A 14558-nucleotide genomic window follows, 5' to 3' on the forward strand; every position below is an offset into this window, starting at 1 on the left:
CATCTCCTTTCCTGGCAGACACTGAGAGCAAAAACATTACTGTATTGCTGATCTTCTCCTCATTTCTCCTCTTCTTTTCATTTCATCTCTTCTCATGTCCTTCTGATCATTCAGCCTCTGCCTCATTGTCCTGGAGAATTCCTCAGACATAATTCTGCTCTTTATTTTCATGTATCAGTTGATCACAGTTCTAGAAGCAGATGAAGAAACAGTAACGTGCATCATATTTTGACTGGAGATTAATAAACTAAAATCAATAGAGGTGTGCTACTTAATAAAACCATTGTGTTTTTCTTTTGAGTTTGAAAAATGCGTGTCAGTCAAAGCTCTCTTTTCAATATTGAACCAGTAGAGCCAACTGAGCAATGGAAAGGCAGCTGCTCACCTGGTATTTGTTAAATGATTGAGCTGTATTTGCTCTGCATTGCTGATTTTTGCACAGGTTGATCTAAATTTAATATTCAATATTAGCTCACCTAAAAATGACTTAAAAGGAGAGCTGCAAAACAAAGACAAATAGCAGCAGCACTGGGGATCTTTCAACCTGCTCTCAGCACTCCCTGCGTTTTCCTTCCTCTGAGTGTTCTTCAGGGCCACTGAAACTGCTTTTTTTCAGGAAGTGGGCACCTGTAACTGTTGGTATCCAACATTTCTGGAGAAAAAAAAGCTGAGATTTGAAGAGGGTATTTGCAGTGGTTTTCATTGATGAGGGTGATGTGGTACTTCTCTGGAGTATTGTAACTTTCCTTTTCTCCACAGGGTAGAGGTTCTCAAGATCAAATTGTGTCTTTAATTAAAATTTATTAATTCCTTAGGGACGGGACTGTGCAACTGCTTTCAAGATCTTGCAAGACCTTGTTGTAACAGAAAGATCTATTTAATCTGACTTTGCTTTATGTGTTTTACAAATGTAAGCTCTTCAAGGGCTAAGAATCATTAGCCGAGCCTTGTTAATTTGTTTGTTAGAGGGAATGTTTGAGGTCCTTGAGATGGTGCTCTCCTGTGTCTGGAGTCACGTTCACTCATGCAGTCCTTATGAGATTGGGGTTCCTTGGGTATTTAATGAGCATCTACTCCTGGAATTTTTGTTCCAAAGCTGTCCAGCCAGGTTGCCTTTTCCTCTTGCAGATCCTGTTTGTACATTTGTGCCTGAAGGTGATTTTCAGGGTGAAAGGAATGTGAGAGAGATTCCAGATCTCTTGTGGTATATCTCATCTGCCAGGGGTGAGGACAAGCCCAGGGTACAGGACAGTTGCACCCAGCACCATTTTGTATTTAAATGCCAGAATTAGTCCAAGAAAAACTATCTGAGTGTTGTTGAATTTAGTCCTGAATCTTTATTTTGAGGTAAAATCCATCTAAGCTTTGCATGTACCAAAGAAAAAAACTGGATGGGCCAACCCAGCGGTGGAATGAAACTCTGGCAGTTGGAGGTGCAGAAAAGCAAGGCAGAAACACTGTGGAGCAAATTTCCAGATAATTTTGGCATATTCAATCTTGAGATTTACATAAAAATAAATCTGCAGCAGCCTTTTAAGGACACAAGTCGGGACGTTGGCGAGTTTGGTAAGCAGACTTAATGAAAATTTACTGAAGCTGTAAATATACATGTGCCAACAGATTGGCACCTTATCCCTTTGCTCCTTCTTTCAACTCAAAAAGTTCTTTAATTACTATTACTATTACTTTTTTTTTTTTTTTTTTTTTTGGTTGACAGACAAGTATTCTAGCCAAGAATAATAATTGCAGTATTTTATTATTTTTGGTTTTAGGGCTCAGATAGTCTCTTCATTAGTATTTCACTCTTGAAGAGTATAAAACAAAAAATGCCTTCCTGGCTTGTAAACCCTTGGTTGGCCAAGGTTATTCTCCTGGTGAGCCCTTCTGTAGTTAATTACTGAGTGCAAGTATCTCATACCTTTTAAGTGCCCCCTTGTGTCTTCCATCCCTCAGCCAGTTGTTTCTTTCCCACAGCTCTTCTGAGATAGCTTTGATTTTTTTCCCTGCCAATTTTCCTGTTTCCCTGGGATGCTCTATAACAACCAAACTTTTCCTTGCCAGGTCCAGGTTTAAATTCTGCTTTGCATTACAGCCTAAAGCTGTAAATAAAGCCCAGGGAGCAGCCCTGGTTTGATCCTGAGCCTGAGGTGTGAGCAGCCCTGTGCTGCAGAAATGCCAATGTCATCAAAGCTGCCTCTCTGCAAGGAATTCTTGCTCTGTATTATATTTTCATTTCTGCTTTCAGTGAATATTTAGTGAGCTCTGATTGCATAATTGAATTTGATAAACTGATGGTATGTGATTGATGAGAAAGTCAGGAATAAAGGATTAGAAGATAAAATTACTTCAAGGGTTTAAGTAAATCTTCCAGAGAGCCAGGGTAATTTATAAAGCATGCTGTACTCTTTGTAAAAATATTCCCGTAGGTCTATTAAATTTTAGCTTCTAACAGAACTGGATTGAGTTTTGAGAATCGCTTTCTTGTAATAACAGCTTGATTGTGATGCTTTAAATGGGAGATAGCTCTGAGTGGGCTACAACATCACCGGGTTTGGAATATTTGAGTAGGAAATGTAGGGCTGAATGACAGACTTGTGGGCAGCACTTTGTCTTCCAAATGCATCATTTTTTTCTTGGAAAGACGTAAGTTAGGAGTAAGTGGATAATTCAGAGTGAGTAATGATGGAGGTTATGCTGCTGAGTCTGTAAATCACTGAAAACAAGGATCAACAAATGACTCGGTTTGCTGCAGACATCACTTCCACTGAGCTCTCCCTCAGTGACTAAACTTTCTTTGGGCAGGAATAGTTTAGGGAACTCATTCCAGGAGCCTCTGTACATGAGCAGGTAAGTGTTGTTTTCAGGAGACTCAGCACTAATCCTTTCACTTTACCAACTGGGCTCTGTTATCTTCTCCTGAACACCAGCAGTGCTCCCAGCTGCTCCTTTTCCATCTCCAGAGGAAGCCTGACACCTTTAATCTTACCAGGGTAGAATGTCTGAGACTCTCTTGAGAAACTCCCTGAAATACCTTTGACAGGATTTAACATTTTCTCACTTGTTTAGAAATACCTTTGTAAAAATTTGCTTTTCACTCTGGGTAAAAAACTGTATTTCACTAGAACATCCTCCAACTCCAACTTAATTTTTTTCTTTATAACATTTAAAATATTGGTTGGTTTTATGAGTTAGGAGACAATGAGAATTGGGATAAGATGATTTCACAGTAATTGCAGTCATTAAAACAACAACTAAAGAGAAGCCTTGCAGAATATATTCTCAGTCATGTAATAGCATAGAGAAGTGTAAAAACTCTCCTTGGCTTGTCTGGGAATGTCTGCTAGTTTGGAACTGTTCCAATTTTCTCATATGTTGAATAGTTGTAGCTTCCTATACGGCCGATTTTGGGAAGATACTGCTGATCTGCACTCATCATACATCAGTTTGTTTGGAAGACAGGTTATTTAAAATGTTACAAATCAGAAAACGGCCCTACCCCAAATACAGTTTTTAATTCAGTTTATTAGATTGGATTTTGTGTGATAGTTTATAAGAATTGCTTTAAGATTATGTGTTTCCTCTTTCTGCATAACTGACTGTGTTCCTGAAGTGAAATTCTAAAAACTCAGGAGACAATTTGTCAATCCAAATCATCAGATGAGTGGGGAGCTGTGGTTGATTTATAGCCCATTCCAGGAGATATTTGGCACCAGTGGGGCTGGGGCTCCCTGGCCACACTCAGCTGGAGCCCAGCTCTGCTCTGGGACCTTCAGTGATAACAAGTCTGTGCTTGACAGTCAGCAAAATTCCCTGAGCAGAGGCAGGGTGAAAGATAAATGCTTGGAGAGTTTGACATCCCCAGGCTGGGCTGTGAACCCCAGTGGAACACCAGGGCCGTTGGGAAACCATCACCAGCACCCCTTGCTCCTGGGGCTGTCAGTGATTCTGTGACCTGTGGATTCAAAAATTCCAGCAGCCTTGAACAGCACATGAAGGCATTTCACTCCAAACTGTAAAACACAGGTTAAACTCTTCAAACAGCAAGTATAAAAATGCCTGAGCTTGTGTAAAAATAAATGTTTAAAGGGAGGTTTGCAGTTTAACTGAACCATTACTTGCACTGGGATGACATTTGTGTATCTTGGGTTTTTTTCTCTATTTTATATATAAAGTACACACACACACACTCTGCACACTTTAAAGAAGAGCTCAGTATTGTCTACTTAGTCAGTATTATTAATATTTTATATTAAATCTCTGAGTATAACTCCTGTGTTTTATGTGTAATCATAAAATCCTGGAAGTGTTCCAGGCCAGTTTGGATGGAGCAACCTGGTCTAGTGGAAGGTGTCTGGATGAGTTGTAACATCCCTCCCAACCCAGGCAATTCCATGTTAATTTTGGTTATAAAAAGTATTTGTATGCTTTTAAAATTGAGCCTATAGTTCCTCTAGAGTTACAAGCAGAAATTCGACACATGAAGTGTGAAAACCCTTCATCTTCCGGAGGTGGCAGGGGTAGATCTCCAGCAGGTGTGGACCCAGAATCAATCTGTATTTGAGTAGAGCATTGGCCAATTTATCTATCAAGAATTTTGCTGCTTGGAGTGCTTTGTTTGTGATGCACAAGAGTTTGAGATTACATGTGACCCTTGTATATTACTGAAGTACCCTAATTCAAAAATCTGTTAGTGGCTTCAGGTAATATAAAGTAACACATTTTGGTTGGCAAGAACATTGAAAGATACATTGAACTTGTGAGATTTTTTTTTTTTCTAAATTCTTTTCCCTATCAAGAATCTTCATTTACCCTGAGACTTTCCCTGCTGTGATAATCATTTCTGTCCAGGATTACTCTTCTGGTTTCTGCTCAAGGAAAAAAAAAAAAAAAAAAAGCTTTGAGTGGATTTAATCCTCAGAAAGGAGAAGCGGGGGAAAAAGGCAATAGGGCTGTTCACTGCCTGCCACAGCAGACAGTGCTGGAATTCTCATCTAGTGAAAGAGTAAATATGGACAAAAGCTCGTCTAAGTGGGCAAGGACAAAGTTTATCAAGATCTTGGTAATTCTGCCCCTAAAGATGAAGTTTAGTTATGGATGCACCAGGGCAAGCCTTAACTGAATCATGTTATTTCTTGCTTTACCATGACCGTGGTGAGGAGAAATCAGCTAAATATCAGTAGTTTCTCCTATATTTTCCTAAATAGCCTCCAAACCCATTTTTTTTCCTTTGTATTTCAGGGGATGTTGCACCATTCTTCAAGACAGAACCAGGCTTGCCCCAGATCCACCTGGAAGGAAACCGACTGGTCCTTACGTGCCTTGCCGAAGGCAGCTGGCCCTTGGAATTCAAGTGGTTGCACAACGACAGTGAAATAACCTCCTACTCCAGTGAATACAAGTAAATAACATCCGTTTAATCACCTTCTGCAAGTGGAATTGCAAAAAACAACCCCAAAGCAAACCCCACCCCCTCAGTTTCCCAAAGAGCTTTGTAGATACTGACACAGCAACTTGGGGGTTTATTATGAAACAAGAGTGAGGTTTGTAAACAGATGGGATGAGATTCCTTTGATAAAAATGGGGATTGATGCTTCAAAACGTGGGTCCTCCTAACATGGAATTTTTAAGTACCAGAAGTGCCTTTTGCTGGAGATGTAACTTTTACCTGTGTTTGTGACAAATAGGAGACACATTCCTTAGCTAAATGTTACATATGATGTGTGAACTCATCCTTGAACAGAGCCGAGCTCGCTGGGACTGTTCATCTCCATCAGGTCTAGAGGAATGTGGTCTGTCTTCAATTCCACACAAAACTTTCTGTTTCAATTTTAGGAATTCCAGAACGGAGCTGATAGTTTAACAAACTGCCCTTTAACGATTGTGCAGTTTACCCCCCAGGACCTCCCTCCCCATCCCACAGACATTCCATCAAAGAGGAGAAAAACCTCAGTGTGGCTTATCAGAGCTCATTCCTGCTGATAGGCAGCACATGGCTGGCCAAGTATCAACGTGCCAGACAGCCAAGCTTTGTCTGCTTTTCTCTGCTGTGGGAGGACTGACTGGGTTTTCTCCATGCAAATGGAAATTTCTGTACCCTTACGGAAATTTAATTTTTGTGCGACTTTTTTGGTGCTTTCAAATTTTGTAGAATTTGCCAGGTGAGTTCAGACATTGTGAGGGGTGGGTGTGTGACAGAGAGAGCCCAGGTACAACATCTGCACCTTTTGCAAACCAAGCTAAATACTGCATTTTTGGGACACAAGGCTTAAAGTAGGGAAAAGTTACCCTCCACCACTATAGATAGAAATTACAGTATAAGTTGGTATGCAGATAATGATATAAAGTTCTGTATTGCTGCACAAGCCTATCCATAATTACTTTACTCAAAGGTTTTCAAAATTGTAACCTATCACTAGTTCTGTTTTTGATATTATTTACATTTACAGAGCAGTAGGGGAAAAAATTCCCCTAAATAACTTTTTAAAACTTCCGGGGATCATTTAGCATTTCAAGTATTTAGCAACTGTTTAAGCCCAAGCATTTAGTTCTATATGAAGTTCCCTAGAAATGCAAGACTTGATTTGGATGAGCCTTCTTAGTCCTGAGTCCCTGCATCTACTCCTCATTGCTGCTTTCACGCCTTTGGGATGTGGATTACGAGCCAGAGGCACATAAAGAGGAGATTTGTGAATGCCTTCTAGAAAATGAAAAGATCTCTAATAGCACGACAAATCACAATGTTTGAGCATGGCTTTGTGCAAATGCCGCTTGTTCTGATCAACAACAGCAGAGTCAGTTGTAGTGGCTGGGTAGAAGGAGCTGAAAGCAGCCCTGGACCGTGTGAGATGCTGAGAGAGTGGGAGGAAAAATGGTGTGGGAGGACAAAAACATACACCGGGAATGAACAGCAAGCAAAGGTGTGAACTCCAGCCCTGTAGGTGTGCTAGGCACGGGGAAATGACATTTCATGGTATTAGGAGAAACCTGAGTAAGAACGTGTGACATTTTGAAATACGACCAGGGTGCCGTGGTATTTCCTAAACAAGTGGACATCCCATACAAAATTGGAATTTTACTGTGTATGGCAGTGTGAGTGTGAGTCAGTTATTGGAACACCTTTCCCAAGCTGTGTGTGTGCATACCTGCAGTCAGTCCCTTGTTGCATTTAATTTGTTCTTGTGAATGTCAGGTCATGATTCAAACCATATTTATTAATTCTGCCATTTTTATATTGTTCTTATTTCTATTTCTTATTAAAAGATCTGGCGCAGAGGAAGCTGCTGGTTTATGATAATAAAATAATATTGGTAGAAAATATTAATTTAGAAATTGCATCCCTACTGCTACACCACAGCCGGAGATCAGCTAAACAGGATTTTGATTCTATAGAAATGCAAAGCTTAAAGCTTCCAAAAAATAGCATAGGTGAATTACGATGAACGAAAGCAAGGAAATTATATGCTCAGACATAAAAATTCTAGTTGCAAAATTTAACCTTTGACCCCGTAACAGTTTGCTGTGCAGTCCTCTTGGGTAAATAGTCTGTTTAAATGCACAAATCTTCCCTGAGTAAGTGACTTCTGCTGCAATTTGAATCATCAATCAAAGATTTTTTGGTAATTGATATTACTTAGCGTGTCTCAGTTAAAGTAATGCCTATATTGTAACAGGCTGCAAATGTTATTATTATAACAGCCCAAGTGAGTAAAGAACTAATTGGAGTCTTTGCGTTGTGACATCGGTGACCCTGAGTGAGCAGCTTCTCTTTGTCTAACGAAGCTGGCTGTGTGCACAGCCCGGCTTTTACAGTGACTGTGCATACACCACTTTGTGTTAAGAATTTATGAAACAACCTCATAAATTCGTTGTGATCTGAGATCCACGTTATGAAAACAAATCGATGCTGCTGACTGCAGGAGCAGTTTTGGTCATGTCTATAAGTTAAGAGACTTTAATGTTCAGGCAGTGTCCTTTTTCTGTTTTCTTTTTTCCCCCCCCCTTTGTTTTCTTTTGAATTAAGTTCTGGACCAGGTGTGTCTTTCATATTTGCTTTTGTGGCCTGAAGATATTGATTTATTGGAATTTAAGGAACTAAGGTCATGTCTAAGCAGCCATACACTTTGAACCAAGTTACTTAGAAGGATCTGATTATTATGTTTTTAACATTGGACACATTTCAATTTTAGTTCTGTATTTCAAAAGTTAGATCAGCTGATGCATAAGTCTTTTGTAAAAAAGCTTGAGTAGATAAAAAGTAACATGAATATCTAATAAAATACATTTAGCTTTAATTCTGTATCCATAATTACGACTATTATATCCCGTAGCCTATAGCTTCTCTTTTAACTCTTAGGGCATTTGAAATTAAAATGAGGGTTTAAATTTTAAACTAGGAATGAACTGTAAGTGTTGGCTGGGATTTCTCCTTAGGTGGCTGATGCCACTCCCTCCTGGAGCTCTTTACAGAGGGGTGATAGAGCACATCATGCTTTGGGAGACTCCCCTTGGAGCTTCTCTTTTCCGCTTGTCACTTCCCATCTCTCTGCAGAAACTTCCCAAACGCCAGGTTCTGGTTGGCTGTGCCATTCAAAATGAGGGAAAAGTCAGGGCTGACTTTCCAAAGTCCTTGCAGACATCCCCAGGAACCTCAAAGAGCCTCCTGGCATCTCTGCACTGGGAAGATCTGTCTTCACAGTTTGAGCGTAGACAAACAAAAAAAGAAAATTCTGTCTTGTCACTGTAAGGAATTGTATTAACCTTTGATTTCAGTTCATTCTGGGGAAGAAAGTCCCAGTCCTATTTAGAACTTAGAAAGCCTATTTATATCCCTTCTTGCAGGTCAGAAAACAAGTGGAATGGGAAAAGCATAACACAACAAGCAGTATCAAGGCTGTTAGGTCAAGAGAAAAGTAGGTTTTAAAACAATAATGAGACATGTGAGATGCGTAAAGACTGTTTAAAATTGTAAACACGGAATCAGAAATTCCATTAATATTTATCCCTTGCCCAGGTTTGTAATTTTCAAGTTAGTCTCAAACAGTATTAACACATGTGTTATCTCAGTATTAGCACATGCCCTATCTCTTTTTTTTTCACTTTTGCTATTTAATTCTTCTAATTTTGCTTGCTGTACCTGTGCATTATACCCAGTAGGTCCACTGAGAATCCAGCTGCTCTAGGTTTTGGCTGCCTTGGAATTTTCAAGGAAGGTGGGATTTTCACCGTAAATTTTTAAAAGATTTTCGTTTCTTCAGGCAACATGTTAAGAAAACGTTTCCCGCTGAAACTTCAATAAGTCAGAAAAGAAAACCAAAGTAGGACACTTCTGATCTAATTGATTTGTTTTGTCCTGGTGGCAGCAAAACTAACTCTGCATTACTGTCCTAGTACAGACGAATACTCAGGAAAGAGGCCTTTCATTTTGGTTTTATTTAATAGACAATGCATTAGCCAAGTAGGACACTAAATCTTTATAAGAGAAAGAAAGATGGTTAATGTGGAACTGTTGGGTAAAAAGAACTGTACGAATTAATTTCCAGTATTTGTCAGAATCTTCAGTTACTTTTTTTTTTTTTTTTTTTCCCCCAAATAATGACGTTTTACAACAATCTTCTGCCTGGCAGAGAAGGAAATGATTTTGTAAGGAACCAGAGAAGCCTTCTGGCCTATTGATTTCTATCCTCTGCCTTGCATTTTCACCTGTTCTCTCACTCCATTCCCCATGGTGAGGCTCATCAGGCAAGGGGAAACAACATTCCTGCTTCAGAGTCATTATTTGTGTGCTGGGTATGCTGTGACTCCCATGAAGAGCACGGATTGGAATCTTCCTTTGCTTCCTGGTGCCAGCTGCCACAGCCACGGGAGGGAATGTGCTGGTGGCTCCTGGGGAGGTCACAGCAGTGACCAGGGGAGGTCACAGGAGTCACAGCTCGTATCCGTGAGCAGCCAGGGGCTCCTGGAAATCCCAGGGGTGTCTAAAGCTTGACCACAGAGTTGGGCTCTGGTTTAGCCCCCTGTGTTTGGTGGTGTCAGCGGTTTGCTGAGATGAATTTTGTGATGACACCAAAATCTTCTGCCTCCTTTGTTTTGCTCTCCCTGATCCTGTTCAGGCATTAAGCTCTGCACGTGGGTGTGTACAGGAAATCTGAGTCTAAGAAGAAATGTTTTCTTTTAGTGGAATTAAATTTTGAAGATTAAAATTCAGCAGTTTTCCTTTTCCTTATCTTCCATAAAGACTTTCATTAATCCTGCCATAATATCTCCTGAAGGTGACCGGGGAAATATGCGCTTGTGATTAATGTTTGTTTAATGCAGGATTATCTCTATTATTCATGTGTTTTATTCCCATTAAAACTGTGCCTATCAGCTCATTTTCATGTTGAGCAATCAGATGTAGCTGAATGAGGAAGGTGAGATTAGTGGACTGAGTGTCTGTTTGAAGGGCAGAGCCAACACAAAGTACAGCACACAGTGGCACTTCCAGGATTCCTCTTGAGTTTCAGTGGTCACACAGTGGAGCTTTCGTTGGAAAGCTTTGATACTTCTTGCAAGTCTTCCTAACACCCACACTTAGTCTTCTTGGGGCTCCTCTGAACTGATTACCTGCTTTGCCTTATGAATGAAGGTAGAGAAAACTAGGGGAAAAAAAATTAAGTCTGTCTTTCATGTAAATTTTTGATATACTTGACATTTATCATATGCAGAACTGAAGACTGAAAGGTACTTCATGCATTTTGTGTCAGCTGTTTTTTAAAAATCTGTATTAACAGACAATATTGTAACCAAAGTTACACAAGAATGCTGTTTGTAAGAAAAAGTACAATAAGCATTTAGGACAAAGCGTAAAGCAGGAAGAAGCGCTCTCTAACTGTGCCTTTTGCCCCTTTTGCAGGTACATCATCCCAGCTCTGCAGAGGGCGGATGCTGGCTTCTACCAGTGCATCGTGAGGAACAGGATGGGGGCTCTGCTGCAGAGGAGATCCCAAGTGCAAGTGGCATGTATGTGAGTGGGGCTCACTCTGTGCCTCATTAGCTCCTTTTGGGGTAAAAAAACAGTGTGTGATTACGTTTGTCAGTCTGAACAGGTGTTAGATATCAGGTTTAACAAACTTTTAAATGACTGCCTCACAAGAAGTTTCATACTTGAGTTGTCATCTGGAAGCAGCTCAGAGCAGGACAACACTGAGGCTTTGAGCTGTTCAAAGGCATGAAAATGAGATTGTTTGGAGATATCTGTAGCAGGAGAGAACTGCTACACCTTGTGGAGTTAGGAAAGGCCATGCACAAAACTATCAAAACAACAACAAAAAGTCTAGAGGAAAGCAGCAGCATCTGAAAGGGAATGGGATGGTGGGGATAGCACCAGGAAGATTTCACATCACAACCCTTGTGGTATAAAATCAACAGTTTATAACAAAACTTTAAAATTCCATTCTCAACATCTTTCTGAAGCAAACCTCCCACAATGTTTGCCCCACTTCAGTTTGGACTTGGCAGAATTTTTGAAATCCAGCTGCCATTTGGAAAGGTTAAAATAGTTTTCTCAGGTGTTTGCGCTAATGGTTGTGACATAAGAAATGATCACATGGTCTTGATTTCCTTTTTTTCAGTTAGCATATAAAAAATACAATTCAAGTAACTTTTTTGGAAATAATAATAAAAAATATGCCTAATTCTTTTTTGAAAGTAAAAGCATAAAAAAAATTTTAAAAGATACAGATTTGTGTGCTGTGCCTAAGAAGGCTCATGGATCAAATTTCTCCTTGCCAGGGCCAGTAACTGGAAATTCACTAGTAGTAAATATCACTTGATAAGCAGAATTTAGAGAAATTGAATTATTATTTCAACAGCCCATTTTAAGGAACTGATTCCAGTTAATCCCTATGTCAATGAGGGAAATTACATGGAATTTCCTGTGGTTTAAAATAAAACCAGTTGCAAATGGTATTATGTAAGCTTTGGTATCATGTTCATCAGTTTACTGCATTACAGTAGATTTTGTTGCTATATCTGTAATGTCAGTAATTTAATGTTTGGTCTCCCTATTGTTTCAGAGCTGCTGGGAGCTAAAGCAACAATAAACTGCAGCTAAAATGAGGTTTTCCTTCCCTGACCTCTGCCAGCCTTTGTGCCCCTGCTGTCTGCTGACCATGGGCTCACTCTGACCTGGCTCAGACCCTTGCAAGTATTTTTCCAAATACCCCTCTGCATTTTTAGTGAATTCTGTCAGGTCACTGAAAGCTGCTGTGAGGGAACATGGCTTTGAGTGAGGTGTGGGGCAAGCAGGGGGTTTAGCAGGGGGAGGAGAGGGTGAGATGCCTCTCCTTGTGCAGCACTGAGCTTTGGAGGAGCCTGGATCCTCTGGAGTTCCATCTCCAGGTGTGGTTTCAGGGGATGAAGGCTTTGGTAGCTGTCTCAGGGAAAAACGTGCCCATTTCCTCCTGCATCCCACTAATCATCCCCACTCCTGCATTGCATGGAGCTCACTCCCCTTCAGGCTCAGCAGGAAAACGTGTCTGAGCAGCTGTGGGCTGGGAGACTTCTCCAAAATTTCTAAAAGAGCAGCAGTTCTTTTGTTGGGCTGTTAAAGTTCTCTCCCAACTCCTCCCTGTCCAGCTCCCTACCCAGCTGTGCAAGCAGCTGGACTGGCACAGTGCAGGAGCAATTCCTGAGGAAGTCCTGGTGGGAACAATGCTGAGAAGAAGACACAGGAATGCTCTTCCTTGATGCTGCTGCTGAAGAATTGTGTCTCCTGAAATGACAGCTTTATTCCCCTCTGAAGGGGGGAAGGTTTGAGTGCAGTTTTGTCTCCCCAGGCTGGTTTCTGTGTGTTTGGCTGTTCCAGAGAGAGTAATAAGTACAATTGTTTGCTTTTCTTCAGTTTTAGTTTCCCCGCCATTTAATTTGTAGATCTGCCTTTCTGAACAAGGCTAAAATGTTCTCTCTTAAATCTGTCTGAATTAAGCAGTCTATGTATTAATTCATTTATTCATTCATTTTCACTGATAAAGACACTGAGGCAAAGCAAACCAGATCCTGTGTGACTTTGGAAAACCTTTGGTCTCGAGCCTTTGTGACATGAATGTCTTCTGAAGTGAAATTGCCAGTCAGATTTGCACTTTATTCCTGCAGATTAAAGTGTTCTACAAGTTTTAAATGCTCTCTTTCCTCTTCACTCAGGGTAGCTAATGATGCCATGTGATTGTTGTCTCTGTTTTAATGGTTTTGATGTAAAATTAATTGATTTAAGCTATGTGGATGTAGTAAGTTCCTGATATATAATCATATATTGCTTTTTGGTTATTCTTCAAAACATATCAGAAAGCAGCATTCCAAGAGTTTCCTCAAATCATCTTAGCCACTCATCAGAACTTATGGTGGAGAATTAAATGTTAGGCTTTTAACTCAGAAGGATTCACAAGAAATGATCTGTTTTTGCCAGGGAGTAGAGGATGCTTCCCAATACACTTCAACTCAAGATCTCTAGTGAAAAATTGAAAGGTGTAATTATAATGGCACTGAGAAAGATCCAAGGTATTTTCCGTGTCCTAGCTATCTGAAATAACAGGGAACTTGTTAAGCCATTTAAACACATGCTAACATATTACTTAACTGAATGGGAACAGGTATTTGTGAGAAAACTGCTGAGTAAATCTTAATTACAGGATGGGCTCAAAAACTCCGGGTTTGTGAAAACTAAAATAATCATACGACAGTGAAGTTAATTAGATCCACCTCCACAGTTTGAAATTTCTTTTCAAGTAGCTGATCTGATTACAGTTGTAAGGAATCTGGAGCAGCAGAGGAAGTACAATGCTGATTATGTCTGAATAAATAACTTGAAAATCACAAAGATGATTAAAGTTTCTTTAAAATACCATGTGTTTTTAATTTCTGCTCTTGTTCTGTCTCTTCTCATCCCCTGCTATTCACAGACCTGATAACAGTAATTTCTCTTCTGTGTCCTTTGCATCCCTCTCTGCAGCACAGAACTTGTAGAGAGTCCTCTTGTCCATTAAAAAAAAAAAAAAAAAAAAAAAAAAGGGAATTCAGTGACAGAAGCTGGAATAGTTCTCTGTTGTGTGTGTGTCAGTTTCCTAGTTTAAATCAAATTAAAATGCAGAGAAGTTCTTTGGAGGGTGAAGAAGTAAGAGCCTACAGCCGTGTTCATTTTAATGGATAAGAATACAGTACAAAAGGCAATGGAAAAACAAGAAAAAAACGCTCACTGAATTTTCCCAAGGTCTCCCCAGATACCTGAACTTGCCTGTGAAATAAAGCCTGCAGAGGCAGAGGTTCTGCAAGGGTAGTATCATTTCTTCCATTAAAATTTCTGTTAAAAGCTGCTCTCTAACACCAGGGATGCACTATTGACATTGAAATGTGCCAGAAGAGCTGATAGCCCCCAGCATGACCTTGGGATTCCAGGATCATTTTGGGCTCCTTGTCTAGCTCTGACTCTCCATTGGCCTGCCTGCACTGGGAGAGCTGCTTGTACGCATTTATGGACACCACGAGCATCCCTTTGAATTTCAGGGGTTCCTTTTTTATTGTTAAGG

The 14558-nt window shown here is 40.1% G+C and overlaps 1 protein-coding gene across 3 annotated transcripts in view; it reads left to right on the plus strand.

The window, feature by feature from the left end:
• SDK1 (sidekick cell adhesion molecule 1) overlaps window positions 1–14558 on the plus strand; it is a 384927-nt gene that overhangs the window by 101860 nt on the left and 268509 nt on the right. For all 3 annotated transcript variants that reach the window (XM_040078744.2, XM_040078745.2, XM_040078747.2), the window contains exons 2-3: window positions 5239–5398; window positions 10892–10998. In XM_040078744.2, coding sequence (XP_039934678.1) covers window positions 5239–5398; window positions 10892–10998 — 267 coding nt within the window. The remainder of the gene's footprint in view (window positions 1–5238; window positions 5399–10891; window positions 10999–14558) is intronic.

This window comes from Hirundo rustica, chromosome 15, assembly GCF_015227805.2.
Source record: "Hirundo rustica isolate bHirRus1 chromosome 15, bHirRus1.pri.v3, whole genome shotgun sequence".
Lineage (NCBI taxonomy): Eukaryota > Metazoa > Chordata > Aves > Passeriformes > Hirundinidae > Hirundo > Hirundo rustica.